Source organism: Myxocyprinus asiaticus, chromosome 9 (assembly GCF_019703515.2).
Source record: "Myxocyprinus asiaticus isolate MX2 ecotype Aquarium Trade chromosome 9, UBuf_Myxa_2, whole genome shotgun sequence".
NCBI classification, from domain to species: domain Eukaryota; kingdom Metazoa; phylum Chordata; class Actinopteri; order Cypriniformes; family Catostomidae; genus Myxocyprinus; species Myxocyprinus asiaticus.
Genome location: NC_059352.1, coordinates 31350966 through 31366372, shown reverse-complemented (window position 1 = coordinate 31366372; position 15407 = coordinate 31350966). Strand labels below are relative to the sequence as shown.

General features: G+C 37.0%; 1 protein-coding gene and 1 long non-coding RNA gene across 7 annotated transcripts in view; one reads left to right on the top strand and one right to left on the bottom strand.

Annotated features, from left to right (window-relative positions):
* Nucleotides 1-2070: 2070 nt before the first annotated feature.
* Nucleotides 2071-15407, bottom strand: part of brdt (bromodomain, testis-specific) — a 35429-nt gene continuing 22092 nt past the window's right edge. For 3 of the 6 annotated variants that reach the window (XM_051706444.1, XM_051706445.1, XM_051706446.1), the window contains exons 11-21: nucleotides 14841-14933; nucleotides 14599-14724; nucleotides 13045-13106; nucleotides 12745-12892; nucleotides 12140-12496; nucleotides 11695-11783; nucleotides 10756-10867; nucleotides 10612-10679; nucleotides 10333-10526; nucleotides 3475-3667; nucleotides 2071-3289 (exon numbers count right to left, since the gene is read on the bottom strand). In XM_051706444.1, the coding sequence (XP_051562404.1) occupies nucleotides 3221-3289; nucleotides 3475-3667; nucleotides 10333-10526; nucleotides 10612-10679; nucleotides 10756-10867; nucleotides 11695-11783; nucleotides 12140-12496; nucleotides 12745-12892; nucleotides 13045-13106; nucleotides 14599-14724; nucleotides 14841-14933 (1511 nt within the window). In that variant the 3' untranslated portion in view covers nucleotides 2071-3220. Of the gene's footprint in view, nucleotides 3290-3474; nucleotides 3668-10332; nucleotides 10527-10611; nucleotides 10680-10755; nucleotides 11466-11694; nucleotides 11784-12139; nucleotides 12497-12744; nucleotides 12893-13044; nucleotides 13107-14598; nucleotides 14725-14840; nucleotides 14934-15407 lie in introns of those variants that run through there. The other 3 variants (XM_051706447.1, XM_051706448.1, XM_051706449.1) reach the window with 3 other exon arrangements.
* LOC127445933 (uncharacterized) lies at nucleotides 3674-9804 on the top strand. The gene is made up of 2 exons (XR_007898074.1): nucleotides 3674-5122; nucleotides 7079-9804. It is a non-coding gene; the product is annotated as an uncharacterized LOC127445933 (long non-coding RNA).

Here is a 15407-nt window from a genome sequence, read left to right as displayed (position 1 = left end):
GGGTAACCTCCCTGTGGTTGCTGCAGAGAATAGTGTGAAGCCTCCACATGCGCTATGTCTTGCGGTAATGCACTTAACAAGCCACATGATAAGATGCACAGACTGATGGTCTCAGACGCAGAGACAACTGAGATTCGTCCTTCGCCACCCAGATTGAGGCAATTCCCAAATTGGGGAGAAAAGGGGAGGACATTTATTTTTTCTTCAATATATTTATATGATCAGAAATAAAATAATCAAAATGAGATCACAAATATTTTTAAGATCATTCATAGACCATGTAGTGGCCAATTTACCCACTGAATGTCCACCCTGTTATTTTCCACCCTCACTCTGCCTATTTAACAGGATAGACATTTTTAAATTTAGAATTTTTTAAATATTTATAGGCCTATATATAATTGGCTTTATTTTACAAAATTGATAAAATGACAAATGGTTTAACGTCTCAAACAATTATACAATTTAAATAGCTAAATATCTCCACTATTCACTTTACAATGTAAAATCTGATTTTGCCTTTTAGCTACCTTAACTTAAAATGTAGAGTTAGAATAACTGCCCTGAATTGATCTTATTGAGATAACTCAATTATCCAAGTTTTTGTAAGCTGAACTTGAGAAAAGTTATTGAACTTATAAAAACTGTTTGAAATAAAAAATATAAGTCAAGTGTACTATGTACATCATGCTCACGTAATCAATTTCCCAGCATGCACTGCGGCATGAATAAATTATGCAAATTGCAGTGTTACTGTCTTATTTATTTTTTTATTGTTTGCTACTTTTATTAATGGTGTTGGCTGTTGTGTTTGCTGTTACTTTCAGTTGTTTATCATGTAGCAATAATTCAAAATTCAAATTTTTAATCATTGTGTTTGATGATTGTCACCATCATTGGGATTTGCGTGTAAAGTGTTAAAGCCCATGCGTGGTAGCAGGATTATATACTGGTCTCAGATCATCAGCTGGCCGTTATTTATCAAATGGCAGTTTATTTTATTTTATTTTTTTACCCCTAACAATGTGATAGCCCTAATGATTGCTATAGTTATCATCAATAATATTAAATGATAATGTAAGTAATTGGACTTTCATATTAAATTTGAATTTAATTAGACTTAAGTTGACAGAACTAGAAAGTCAAGTCTACCTAAAGAGACATTAAGCTCATTTAACAAGTTTAAATTTAAGTCAACTCTGTGTTCTGTATAAAAAACTTTCCCTCTTAAGTTGACACAACTTAAATTAAGGCAGCACGAACACTTTTTTTAAGTTGAAACAAGATTTTTTTTTACAGTGATACAGAGGAAAAATGAAGAAATCCATCAGACTCCAGTGGTTAAATTAATATCTTCAGAAGCAATATGATGGGTGTGGGTGAGAAACAGATCAATATAAAAAAATTTTCCAAACATTTTCCTTCCCGACAGGTAGGTGGCGATATGCACAAAGAATTCAAATCACCATACAAAAGGAGAATATGAAAGTGGAGTTAAAAAAGGTTTAAATATTAATCAGTTTCTCGCCCACACCTATCATATCTCTTCTGAACATATGTATTTAACCACCGGAGTGTTATGGATTACTTTTATTCTGCCTTTGTCCTTTTGGAGCTTTAAAATTTTGGTACCCATTAATTTGCATTGTGAGGATCTATAGAACTGAAATATTCTTCTAAAAATCTTTTTTTGTGCAAAGAAAGACATACAGATCTGGGATGGCATGAGGGTGAGTGAATGATGAGAGAATTTTCCTTTTTGGGTGAACCCTTGAAGGCAAACCAGAAGGTGGAACATTTCTAATTGCCATTTTGCAAGAGATGCTCCATTATAGACCACTGTGAATTTTCCATTTCAATTAAAAGCAATTAGCTCTTTCTGTAGGTATTCTTAATCAAACTTACAACTTATGCAGATTTTTTTATGCAAAAGCATCCTTCATTCTTAATATTTTATATTTAATGTCTTTCATTTCTTATAAATCACACTCTTGAATAGCATAACAAAGCTCCAAATATTAAACACATGCAAACTTTTCTACATGATGTTAGAGATCACACAACACAATCTTGTAATGAAAATACTTTATTGATTTAACTTTTAGAATGTGATCTTTTTGAAATAATATATTAGTCTTTCCCTCAATAGCCTGTGACACCTCAGCATGGTGGTAGAATGAATAAAGTGCTTGTGATGACCATTTACCAGAGGATATCCCTGGAAAACTGCTGTGACCATTACAGTCAGAAAAACAATTTAACTAGTCTTTTTGCATTACAATCAACAGATCACACCTTTGAATCAACATAACTCTGGAGAATCCACTGTCTTCAGGCAAAGAGAACTGCCCATCATCTCCAAGAGCGGAACTTTATGGCACTACACTTCCAAATGGATACAAATAGAAATACAGGAAGTGCAATAACTCATCTAAAGAACTCTTTCATTGAAGGCAACACCTAAGAAAATGGCTGTCCCCTGTAACAAAATACAAATGACTTTTAACATGCATGCTAAATGTTACATTTCTGACACTACAGAAATAAAACAAAAATTGACAACTTAAACAGGTAAAGTTTAACACAGTACATTTTCTTTTTAAATTACTGCATTGTCAAATACATGAAATACCAGCTAATAGGATAAACAGGGACAGAACCCTGCACAGGAATATCCCTTACAGTTCTGTCAACAGCTAGCGCAAAATAACCAGCTATTCATTATTCATACAGCAGAAGAGTTGATGGAATGTGTCACAGATTTGATTACAGTAATATTCAAGAGAAGTAAACACAATTGTTCAGTATAAAACAAAAATAATAACTAAAGATGTTAAAGAACACAAAGGCTTTTGTGAAACGTCAGACATGTTTCTCTTTCAAAACTGCCTCAGACAATTGGGCAGCATTTCAGTGCAGGCATTTCAAAAACATCCAACTTATCAAAAAAACAAAACCCAAGAATATACACACATAAACACACAACACTGTTACTGGTGCGCATATTGAACTTGCATGGTCCACTACTGATTTCTTATCTTTACAAGAGCTAATTTAGTACAAATGTAAAGTGATGCAGCTATATTGCAGTAATTGTGTCCATTGAAAGACTAAGACCCGTTTCAGTCACCAGGACTCTTGGGAAGGGACAAGACGATCCACACTGTTCACCAAACAGTAACACAATATCCACAACCAAATAATTTTGTTAGTTTATATCTTAGATCAAGTTCTTCTCAAAGGTCGCCATTATGTCACTCTGCATGGTCATGTCAATGATTCCTGACATCTGTGGGGAAAAGGAGAACATTGAAAAGCACTACATAAATTGTATAATTATATACAATTATTTAAATATTAATTCATTACAATACTAAATGTTAAGAATTACATAGTAAAAACAATTGTAAATTATTTTACATTTAATTTTTAACTACTGTATAGTGTGTAACCAGCGGTGTATGAGGTACTTACAGCCTCCCTCCTGCGGCGCTCCTGCTCTCTTTTGCGAGCCATCTCTCGTTCTCGGTCCACAGAATTCTGCTGAAGAGTGCAGGGCTCAGGGTCTTTGGGGGTATCCAAGATAGCCATCAGAGGCAGCTCTGCTAACTCCACTTCTGGCTTTGAAGGCTGGCAGTCCAGCTTGGTCTTTTGCTGCTGCATCAGACTAGAAAACATTAAAGGCACACTGTCAGCAAGTTTAGTTGGAATAATGTGAATATTATATGACTAGTCACACTGTGGGCATGGGGATCCGAGTATAGGGAGAAAATTAAATCACACCAGACAGCAGTTAGATTGGAATGCACTTCTAGCAAATAATACTGCAATACTATAAGTCAAACCACTACTAGTGGTGGCAGGGCATCTCCCCTATGGCCCCATGTGGCTTAAATCACTGTTTCTTAGTCTTTTCCTAACATTCACACAAAACATAATTAATACTTAATTCAACATGGCAGTCCAAGTCATTGTCCAAATACACTTACAGTTGAAGTCAGAAGTTTATATACACCTTAGCCAAATACATTTAAACTCAGTTTTTCACAATTCCTGACATTTAATCATAGAAAACATTCCCTGTCAGTTAGGATCACAATTTTAAGTGTGAATGTGAAATGTCAGAATTATTGTAGAGAATGATTTATTTCAGCTTTTATTAATTTCATAACATTCCCAGTGGGTCAGAAGTTTACATACACTTTATTAGTATTTGATAGCATTGCCTTTAAATTGTTTGACTTGGGTCAAACGTTTTATAACCCTTTGAGGTCAGGGCTTTGTGATGACCACTCCAATACCTTGACTTTGTTGTCCTTAAGCCATTTTGCCACAACTTTGGAGGTATGCTTGGGGTCATTGTCCATTTGGAAGACCCATTTGCGACAGAGCTTTAACTTCATGGCTGATGTCTTGAGATGTTGCTTCAACATATCCACATAATTTTCCTTCATGATGTCATCTATTTTGTGAAGTGCACCAGTCCCTCCTGCGGCAAAGCACCCCCACAACATGATGCTGCCACCCCCATGCTTCATGTTTGGGATGGTGTTCTTTGACTTGCAAGCCTCACCATTTTTCCTCCAAACATAACGATGGTCATTATGGCCAAACGGTTCAATTTTTGTTTCATTAGACCAGAGGACATTTCTCCAAAAAGTAAGATCTTTGTCCCTATGTGCACTTGCAAACTGTAGTCTGGCTTTTTTATGGCAGTTTTGGAGAAGTGGCTTCTTCCTTTCTGAGCAGCCTTTCAGGATATGATGATATAGGACTCACTTCAATGCGGATATAGAAGCTTGTCTACCCGTTTCCTCCAGCATTTTCACAAAGTCCTTTGCTGTTGTTCTGGGATTGATTTGCACTTTTCACACCAAACTACATTCATCTCTAGGAGACGGAATGCTTTTCCTTCCTGAGCGGTATAATGGCTGTGTTGTCTTATGGTGTTAATACTTGCATACTATTGTTTGTACAGATGAACGTGGTACCTTCAGGCATTTGAAAATTGCTCCCAGTGATGAACCAGAATTGTGGAGGTCCAGATTAGTTTTTTCTGAAGTCTTCGCTGATTTCTTTTGATTTTCCCATGATGTCAAGCAAAGAGGCACCGAGTTAGAAGGTAGGCCTTAAAATACATCCACAGGTACACCTCCAATTCAGTACTCCTCCTATCAGAAGCTAATTGGCTGATTTCCTAAAGGCTTGGAAAATTCCAGAAAATGATGTCAAGCTGCTTAAAGGCACAATTAACTTAGTGTATGTAAACTTCTGACCCACTGGAACTGTGATATAATCAATTAAAAGTTAAACAATCTCTGTAAAAAATTCTTTGAAAAATTACTTTCATTTTAGTAGTTTTAATGACTTCAACCTAAGTGTATGTAAACTTCTGACTTCAACTCTATTTTAATGCTAAAAGGCACAGATAAAAAAGGGTAACACTTTACAATAAGGTTCCATTCGTTAACATTACTTAATGCATTACTGTAGGTATCATGAACAATGACAATTACAGCATTTAGCAGTCTTTGTTATATTAAGTTATAGTGCAGCAACTAAATGTTAAACAACTTTTGATGTAAAAAATGTTTTTGGGCTACTACACAAATTTTTTACACAAATTTAATAGCTCACTATTCACACATACTGTGGACTAATTGCAAAAATTGGTCTAATTTTTCAGAGAACTGCACAAATAATAAAAGTCTCTGATTTTATCTTTTATTATGATAAACAAACATTTTTGGGGGGATACAATTTTTGTTGTTGTTGTACTAACTTGTCATTCTGGTTCTGTTCACTCTACCTCACTTTGAAAAATCTCACTTTATTCCACTAGGTGGCAGAAAGCACTAGAAAAAGTTTTTTTTTCCTCCATCACAATATCTGAAATGTAGGTAGCCCTCTAATGCATTTTAGCCCTCACAGATGCTCGTCCATAGACATTCAGTCTAATTTTCAGTTCAAGCACCACCCTTGTTGTTTCATTTATTATCTTAGCCTCTGAGTGACTAGAAGAAAAATTAGAAAGCTGGAGATCCTCCCGTTTGCAATGATATAACACTGAATAGTTGAAAACATATTTTCTGATGATTTGTTTTGCATGCTTTTCCTTCTGGATGGCATATTTTGTTCTGGACATCTAAGATATAACATTGGATTATTCATCCAAGCAAGCTCACAGACAAGTAAACAATTGCACTTTTTTGGAGAACTTAAGGTAAAAGCAGAAGTTTTTAGCTACTTGGGGCTTACAGCAGCAGTTATCGGAGCATGAGGGATACATTTGTATTTGATGACTTGCAGAAAACAGATTTCTCTTTGTGATTCTTTTGAAGAATCCTGACAGTGAGAGCTTTCATTTGATGAATGACTTGTCCATTTATGTGCTATGTGAAGACTTATTTTTATATAAATGTCTACCCCTTTGCCTCTGGGGGGGTGCTAATTTTCAACGTGAATGTTTTGAGGCCGTATTTTGTTATTTTACGTAACATAAATGCAGAAGTTATGGTTATCTCTGAAAAGTTCAGATTCTAAGCTTTCAAATGATACCTCATATGCCTGACTTATGTATACAGAGACCAAAACATTTAAAAGCGTAAACGCTTTTCGCAATATAGCACCCCCCTTTGGACCCGCCGGCAGGTCCATAGAGTTTAAGGGGTTAAGTAACGTAGTTTACCAAAGTTAACAAAATGGAACCTTATTATAAAGGGTTACCAAAAATCATCTAGTTGAAAACTTCAAAATGATACTTCAATACAAATGCTATGCAATTTTTGTGCTTGGAGTATTGCATCATTAGGTTACCAACATTTAGGTTATCAAACAGTATTAAAAATAATCTCTTGTGCACTTTGTTAGAATAATTTGTATAGCACGTGTTAATGACTGTTAAATGTAAACTATATGGTCAAAAGTATCTGGACACCCCCTTGAAATATCATGTTCGTCTAGTCCATTGATTTTGGCGAAGACAAATCTTAATGCTTCAGCATAAGGTAGCAATCTAAAGAATTGTGTGCTTCCAACTTTTTGATAACAGTTTGGGGATGGCACTTTTCCGTTTCAGCATGACAATGCTAGGTCAATTAGGAATGTATGGAGTCTGATGTGGAAGACCTTGACTGGCCTGCAAAAGGCCAAAACTGAACCCCATTGAACATCTTTGCGGTGAATTGGATGCCGACTGCGAGCCAGGATCCATTAAACAACATCAGTATCTGACCTCACTGATGCTCAAGTGCCTGAATGGAAGCAAATCCATGTGGCTTTATTCAAACATCAAGTGGAAAGCCTTTCTAAAAGTGTGGAAGATGTTTTTGCAAAGAGTGGGATCACTCTCTATGGTTTTTGAAATTAAGTACTCAACAAATATATGAATGTTGGTGTTCAGGTCAGGGCCTCCGCATAGCCAGGGGGCCTCCAAAAGAAACATGTGAACTTGGCAGTTAGCCAGGCTGTACAGAACGACAGTTTTGCTTCAATTGCGATTACAAATAACATGCGCAAAGTGTGCCTTGAAAATCCAAAAATGATGCCAATGACGCAAGAAAAAGAGCAGCAGAAACTGAGGCGATCAAATAAATTACACATTTTGAAGCAAATTATGTGATAGTGATTATTTGAATGAGCTACCATTGCTGTATTTCATACCACATTAACTAATAATAATAATAATAATAATAATAATAGGCTGTTACAAAAAATGTGACCTACAAAAAATGTCAATTTTTGCCCAGGGCAGTTAACCAAGTAACTCAACTTTATGAAGTAAAACTGATGTTTACATTACTGCTCTAACATAATACACATTTTTAGTTTTCAAATCAGAAATGTTTTGTGAGGGGAGGGCCTCCAACATAAATTTCGCCTAGGGCCTCTTTAATGTCTACAACCGGCCCCGGTTCAGCCTTCCACATAACTTTTTGGCCATATAGTAGTGTACCGTTAGCTGCTGCCTATGTAGCATGTTTTATATATCTGTCATTCATGAGATTCCTTTTTGGTAGGAATGCTGGCTTAGACCATTTCCACACTAATCCGTTTAAGTTTTCAGTTTCCTAACATCATCGTTTTCCAAAGTATGAGGTTATTGAAAGAGTTTTCGAAAGTCTCTGTTTTCAGTGGAGGAAAACACAGCTCTAGTGTGGATGAGAGGCTTAAACATAGCAAAATCAATGCGGTTTCTAGGGCTGCCCCCTAATAGTCAACCAAACGTTAGTTGAGGAGAAGAGTCTCGGTCAGTGACACTCTGGTATCACCGCTGGTTGGGTGCTAGGTGGTACCATGGGGTCATTTTCATTAAGCAGGGTTAGGGTTAAGCCTACACAGTAAAGCAAGACACCTTGATTTCAAACTTTGAACTTTATTTTTTATTTATTTTAACTAAAATTAAATGAAACTGGAAAAAAATTAAGTCCAATTAAAATGTGTGTTGTTCAACTTACTGAAAGATGGCTTTACAACAGTTGTGAAGGGCAACATCTCTTTGGAAACTGACCTACTTCATCTGTGCATTCTCTACCAGTTGGGAATTTCGTTGTCCAGGAAAATACATCATGTGTGTGAATAAATTCGTTTTGTTCCCTCCTTCACGATCGATTGATAGATAGATAGATCGATCGATATAGATATATAGCAATATCCAATTACATCAGCAACCCCTGGGCTGAGGGATCGGTGAATATTCTTGCTTTAGTGATTTTGCATTGAAAATTAAATTATTTAAAAAACGAAAAACTTAAAATCAAATACATTTCTAAATTAAAATTGCACTCCAAACGAAACGAAAAACAATTAAAATAACGAAGTGATCAAAAAAATAATTATTCAGAAGACAGAAACAAAGAATGAGTGAGAACTTTACATGCGTGTTCCACGAGACTGCACGCCTCCGAACAAACAGTGTGTCCTACATATGCATAGACGGCTTTTCTGTCATCTGTTCTTAATAATATAATAAAGTGCTTTTCTTCTAGCGCATGTCTGTGTCTCTACGGGCAAAATATTTGTAATATTCATTTGCTAATAATAATAGCCTAATAATAATAATAATTTAATACATGGAAAAACAAGCCAAATATCATCTTGACATCGTCAAAGGCATCAGCTATTGGCGATCATTCTGACCATCACTGATCCCAGAGATCATCTGCATTTCTCTATAAATTAACAAAATGTTCAGACAGCAGCTTTTGCTGGTGTCGCTGCGGCTCGCTTCATGCGTACGCCTGTAAAATTTATATTTTAAAGGCTCATTATTAAGATTTAGTATTTCTCTGTAATGTAGAACAGTGTTAGCAATGTTACTTATAACATTCTTTCTCAGCCCTGGGACTCAAACCGTTTTCTGATGCCCCACAAAATATATACAAGTAATTAAATTAATACCATAAACATGCGACGACTAGTCGACTAATGGCTTAAACTAATGCCTACTAGTCGACTAGGAAAACCTTTGGTCGGGGGCAGCCCTAGCAGTTAAAAAAAAAAGCTCAGGGGCCGCAAAGCTAGATCCCCATGTATGTTAAAAAAAATAATAATAATTATTACTTCATAGTAATTTTTATAGTAAGAATTATGAATTTTATAGTAATTATTTTATACATTATACAAATCCTATAAATTAGGGGTGTAACAGTTAGATTTTCTCATGGTTTGGATTAAATTTAAGGAGCCACATTCTACCACATTGATATGATCAGTTCTGTTGTCACTGTCAACTAATAAACGGCATTAGTGTTCAACATCACACTCACCCGAGATGCATAAAAAAACAAAAAAAAAACAAAAAGAGATCTACACACAATAAAACCTCCAAAATTGCTCCAGTGAAAAATCAAAGATTTGTTCACCCTCTTAAGAGTTCTGTGAAGTAATGAAGATCGCTAATTAGCAATTAGCATCTGCATAAAGGCATCTCAACACCGTTATTTCAGGATAAACTAAAATTTTTTCCTGTTATGGTTGTTATCATGACAAGTATATATATCTCTGTTGAGATAATCAAATGGGTTTGACAGATTCGCTGACTCTCAAATGACTCAAATTATGAACGAGCGTGTAGACTGACCGCCGCTCTCATGAAACATCAGCCATGCTCAGATATTTTGTTCATTTCATTTTTTGCAGTTAATGTATTGATTCTTCAATACAGAGAACTACAGTAAATACTCCTGAAAATGGACACCTCAATTCACAGACATTTGATAGGCTATTGATAAATACATTATACAGAGACTGAAAAGCCTCCAAAAATTAAACAAGATGTCATAACACAACTTTATGAACAGTGTTGCTTTTAGAGCAAGTTTCCTTTTATACCTGCTTTTGTCTGTGCTGCTCTTTTCTCGGCCAACCTCCAACTGCAGCTTACGAGCTCTCTCACGTTCTTCTTTCTCAATGGCAACCTTACGGAACTGCTGAAAACTCTCCTTGGATGACTTAATGGTGCAAGGAATTTGAGTAGCCATCTTACCCAGACTTGTCCAGGAGTCTGCATTCTTCAGGACAAAATCCTGAAACACACACACAGGTTATCTGAGATGACACTTAAGATCGAGTGCTCTTGTGGATGCATGCACCCAGGTAAAGAATTTGTACCTTTTTAGGCATGTTGGATTTGGCATCTTGAATGGACTTGCATAGTTCACTGCCATCGTGTTTAGCTCCTATAAAATGTGAATAAGAACTCAGAAACCATTCAGAAAAGAAAGAGAAAAAGGACTCTGAAAAATAAATGCTGACCAGATATTTTGTGCAGCTGAAAGGAGGGCTCTTCCAGTGTTTCTAGGCAGCCCTGCTCATCCTTCATATTAGTTAATGGACTCTCCTGCAGAGGTGACAACAATCTACAATGCTGAGGAGAGAGAGCGAGAGAGAGAGAGAGAGAGATCACAGTCTGGCCATAGAAAAAGGCGGACACGGACAAACATGGCTTTCAAAAGGAGAGAGTCTGTGCTCACTGAAGTTGGTGAGTATCTAGACAGACACACACTTTCTCCTTCACTCGCAGAAATTTACAGAAGTGAGAGAGAAATACTTAGACAAACTCTCAAACCTCAAGTCACCACTGATATACATCTACAGAACTGGATTCCTGATGCAAGGGTAAACTGACAGCAGGAGGGGAAGCCACCGGAAGTGTTCGAGCAGCCATACTGGTATTCCTCAACTGCCAAAGAGCCTCAATGACTGACAGCAGATATAGTAGTGTCACCATGATTGACCTTTAATTTGCTCATTTTGGATAATATCCACTTCAAGGGAGAAGATATACATGGATCGCAATGTCAGAGCATCCATCTGTGTGTGCAGCTTATCAGTGCATCACAACGTTCACCAAGGGATGTGGCAAAACTGTCAACACGTTGTAATGCAAGTAGGAAAAGCCACTTGTCTGCTTGTTTTAGGGTGATAACACATCCTTTTCCCTGGATGCTTCACCTCTGACCACCCTGTCGGGATTAATTTTGATATAACGTCTGGTTGACTGTAGATTTTTCCTTTATGTATTTTTTTTAAGGTTTGTAAGTCACTTTAGTAAGAAAGTGTCAGCCAAAAACATGAGTAATAAAATTTTTGCTTTCCAGAAAACAATACAAATCTAATCTAATGAATTCATACAATCTAAAGTGTACAAACTGGTTCTTCCATGACAATACAAGTTTAGTAGAAGAGAATCACCTCAAATTGAGAGCTGGAGGTAGGCAGTGATCCTATGACAGGCATGACTGCAGGAGGTGAGGTCAGTGGTGATAGAAGAGGAGGAACACCTGAGAGATTGTGGGGGAGAGACAAGAGATGGGTTCTACCTTGAACCACAACCTAAGTTGTTACAACTTGTAAAACATGTACTTGTACATGCAGTGCTGCTAGGCAGAGAAAGCAATAACATGCAGCAGCAGCTTAAAAAAAATAAAAAATAAAAAGCAATTCTGATTAATTTACTGAATAAACTTGTCATCAAAATCACAAATCAAGACACATGCGATGCTAACCCACAAAGGAAGGGAAAGGTTGCGGGTTGTGACACATACAATTATTTGAGTAGACTACCCTGAGGCTGGCAGGGGACGCAAGCAAGTGGCGGAGACTGGCGGGCAACATCAACATCAGAACAACCTCTTACCTTCCTGCTCAGACTTATGTGGAGGCTTCTCTGCAACAGCAAGTGAGGGGGAGCCAAGCTGAAAATCCTGTGGGTCAAGGATATGGGGGGCATGTGGAGGATTGAGCGAGGGACTAAGGGAGAATGGTTGGTCTACCGGGGGTGAAACAGGAGGGTGTGGAATGATTGCCAAAGGGGAGCATTCGGGTGGAGATGTTGTGTGATCCTTACAAGGGGTGTTGGAAGAGTTGAGTAAAGGGCAGGGGGCCTGTTCTGGAGGTAGGTCGAGTGGAAAGGGAGCAGTCCGGGTTTTACGAGGTAGGGGGGCAGCTTTGCCATTAGGTCTTGATGGCTGAGGCGGCAGCCGGTTGTGTAAAGCTGTCGTGGAAGGAAGGTGGGAGGATGGACAAAAAGGTGTTATACTGACAAATCAAAGCTTTCGAGATCTATTTAGTCTTCAGATTCATTAACACGGCTGTTAGATAAGGCATAAGATCCAATGTAAAAGTTTTTAATGTCGTTATAAAGGTCATTTCAGTGTTCTTCTGAACAGCATGATTGGGCCACACCACCAAAGAAAACACATTAATGTAAATAGTAGTATGAACAATGGCACCGAGCCTGACCTGGGATTGCTGTGATGGCATCCTCTGTGAGCTGCTTTGCATGTAATGCAAACAGGTCTTTAGAGTCTGTCTCGGAGACTGGATGAGACTGGCATGTCACGTCAAGTGAAGGGTCCTTTACCCCAGCAGAAGCTGCCTGCTGCAGTGCCTGTTTGGGAAGGGCGACAATGGGGCAATACTTCACTCAGGGAATATCTGGCACTACATGAAGTGAAATACGCCATGTGCCATCAAAGTTGAATGAGTGGGTCTAGGCCATTTAATGTGGGTTTTATCTATTATAGGGTTGTGTGCTTTTACCTTGTTTTTAATTTTGTTGGCATGGCCAGGGGCTTTGCTTTGTTTCCTCTTAGTTTTCTTTTCTGCAAGACATGCACAATGCACACCGTTGTAATTTCACTTCAGTCATGGCTGCGGGAAAGGCCAACCTTATCCCATGGGCATTTCTGCTTATTTATTCAGCTTAACTGACAAAAAGTGTGTACAACAGAAGTGTTATAAGTGCCACCCTTTAAGTATAGCACCCAAACCACTTTCTTATAACAAAAATAGCTCCCTTTCTTCTTCCTTTAAAACAAACATTTACTGACTACAACTTCAGATTCATTAAAGCAGTGAAAAATTTGTAAAATGTACACACCATCACAAAAATGTTTAGCAAATAATGTACAAGGAAAAAACAATGTGGGATGACAGAAAAGAAACAAAACAAGACTAATATTAAAAAGTACACCAGTGGTCTATGAATATGTTTTATTTAAAATTTTGGGTGTCAAACACCAATGCCAGTGGGTAAGCTTTATACCTGTTTAGGCAAATAAGACTGCACACATTTACAAATAATGCAATGGATTTAAAGCAGAACAGATGGTTGCCTCTTACTGACAGCTTTGTTTGGTCCTACCTCTAATGATGCTATGCCAACTATAGTTTACAATTCATTAAGTACCTCACATACAACATAACGATGTATGCTTTACAATCTATTGTAGATGATTGTTACATATACATCTCTGCATAACCTATCACACAAAGAGTACAAACAGTCAAACTACAGATGTAACAGGAAAACCACATAGTAATGAATGAGTGCAGCAGTTTAAAACAAAGACCAACCGTGACTCTTGGCAGGGATCCAAGTACATAGCACAAGCACTGCTATTTCCCAATGAAGAGAGATTCTCAGTTATTTACAATATCAGAACTGGAAACCTAAATTTTTCGTGTAAGCCTTAACCACTTAAGTGAGTATTTTTAACTTCTGTCTTTATATATATTATATATATATATATATAAATTAATAAGAGAACCCCAGATGAAACCAACATCAAGAGCCGGCATGTCTCAAACTTAAACTACAGCACAACAAAAATAAGGTGATTGTGATGAAACAAGAACAAAATATCAAACATCAGAAAACAAATAAATAACAGCACCCAACAAAAAAAAAAAAAAGAAAAAAAGAACTGAGTGACAAGAATTGTTTTAGTTCTTTGGAATCAAAAGTGCACTATACATACTGATATATTATATATATAGTATGTATGTGTGTGTGTGTGGTAACAAGCAGTGAAAAACAGAAACAAAATAATACACATTAAACCAATTTTTCAAAAAAATTCAAAATGCAAATACACCTTAACAGTGTAACGTTTCAAGTATTTGGTTGTCCAGTAGCTGTTAGGGTGTACTAAGTGAAAGATTCTATTGTACGGAACGTGGGGTGACGTGTCCAAGTTTATCATTTTTGGTTTGTTTTCTGCATCAGTGGACAGAGAGAGAGAGGGGGACTCAGGCTGGCCTGAGAGACAGTGAGCGAGTAAAGGGGTGGTAGGTAGGTGTGGAGCAGCTAACCTGAATCAGAGTCACAGCTATCAGAAGAGCTAGTGTCACTACTACTGCTGTCAGAGCTGGACGAGCTGCTGCTGTCACTCAAGCGCGTCGGACGAGTCATGTCTTTAAACTCACCCTCTGCTTCAACTGCACCACAGAGATAAAACAAGAGAAACATGTAGGATTATTCTGCATTTATGACTGTATAGTTTAAATAACATTAGATGTTACATGCTCATTTGTTAATTTAAAAAAACACTTACTCTTGGCCTTTTTATTGGAGATTGGTTCACCAGTCATGTTTTGTAGTTCTTTCTCTGTTTCCTTGTTTTTAGACTTCTTTTGTGGCTTTTTTCCTGAAAAAAATAACCAATAGCCAATAAATTTAAGCTACAAGTTTTCCTTAATTTAAATGTCATTAATTAATTCCTGAAGTATGTAACTTTTTCGGTGTTAAATTACTTTCTCCTATCCCATCTTAATATGCAGACAGCCATAAGTCAGCCATTCATAGATTAACCCTTTAAGCTCGGATGGGTCCACGAGAAAAAAAAAGAAATGATCAAAATAGTAATAACTACAGTCTTGATCATCACAAATTATGTATCATTTTAAAGCTTAGAAGCCCTACTTTACAATGCATGTAGGCATTATGACCAAGACAGAACAAGTGCTTTGAAATTTGCACACAAATCAGTGTTCCTAAGTGTTCCGTTTTGATAATTTATTAATAATTTTTGACTACATATTATTGTAACCAGTAAAAACAAACTCATCTAATAGCCATGTGTCATATGTTGTTGGAAAGCACTCAAAGAGCAAAATACAAC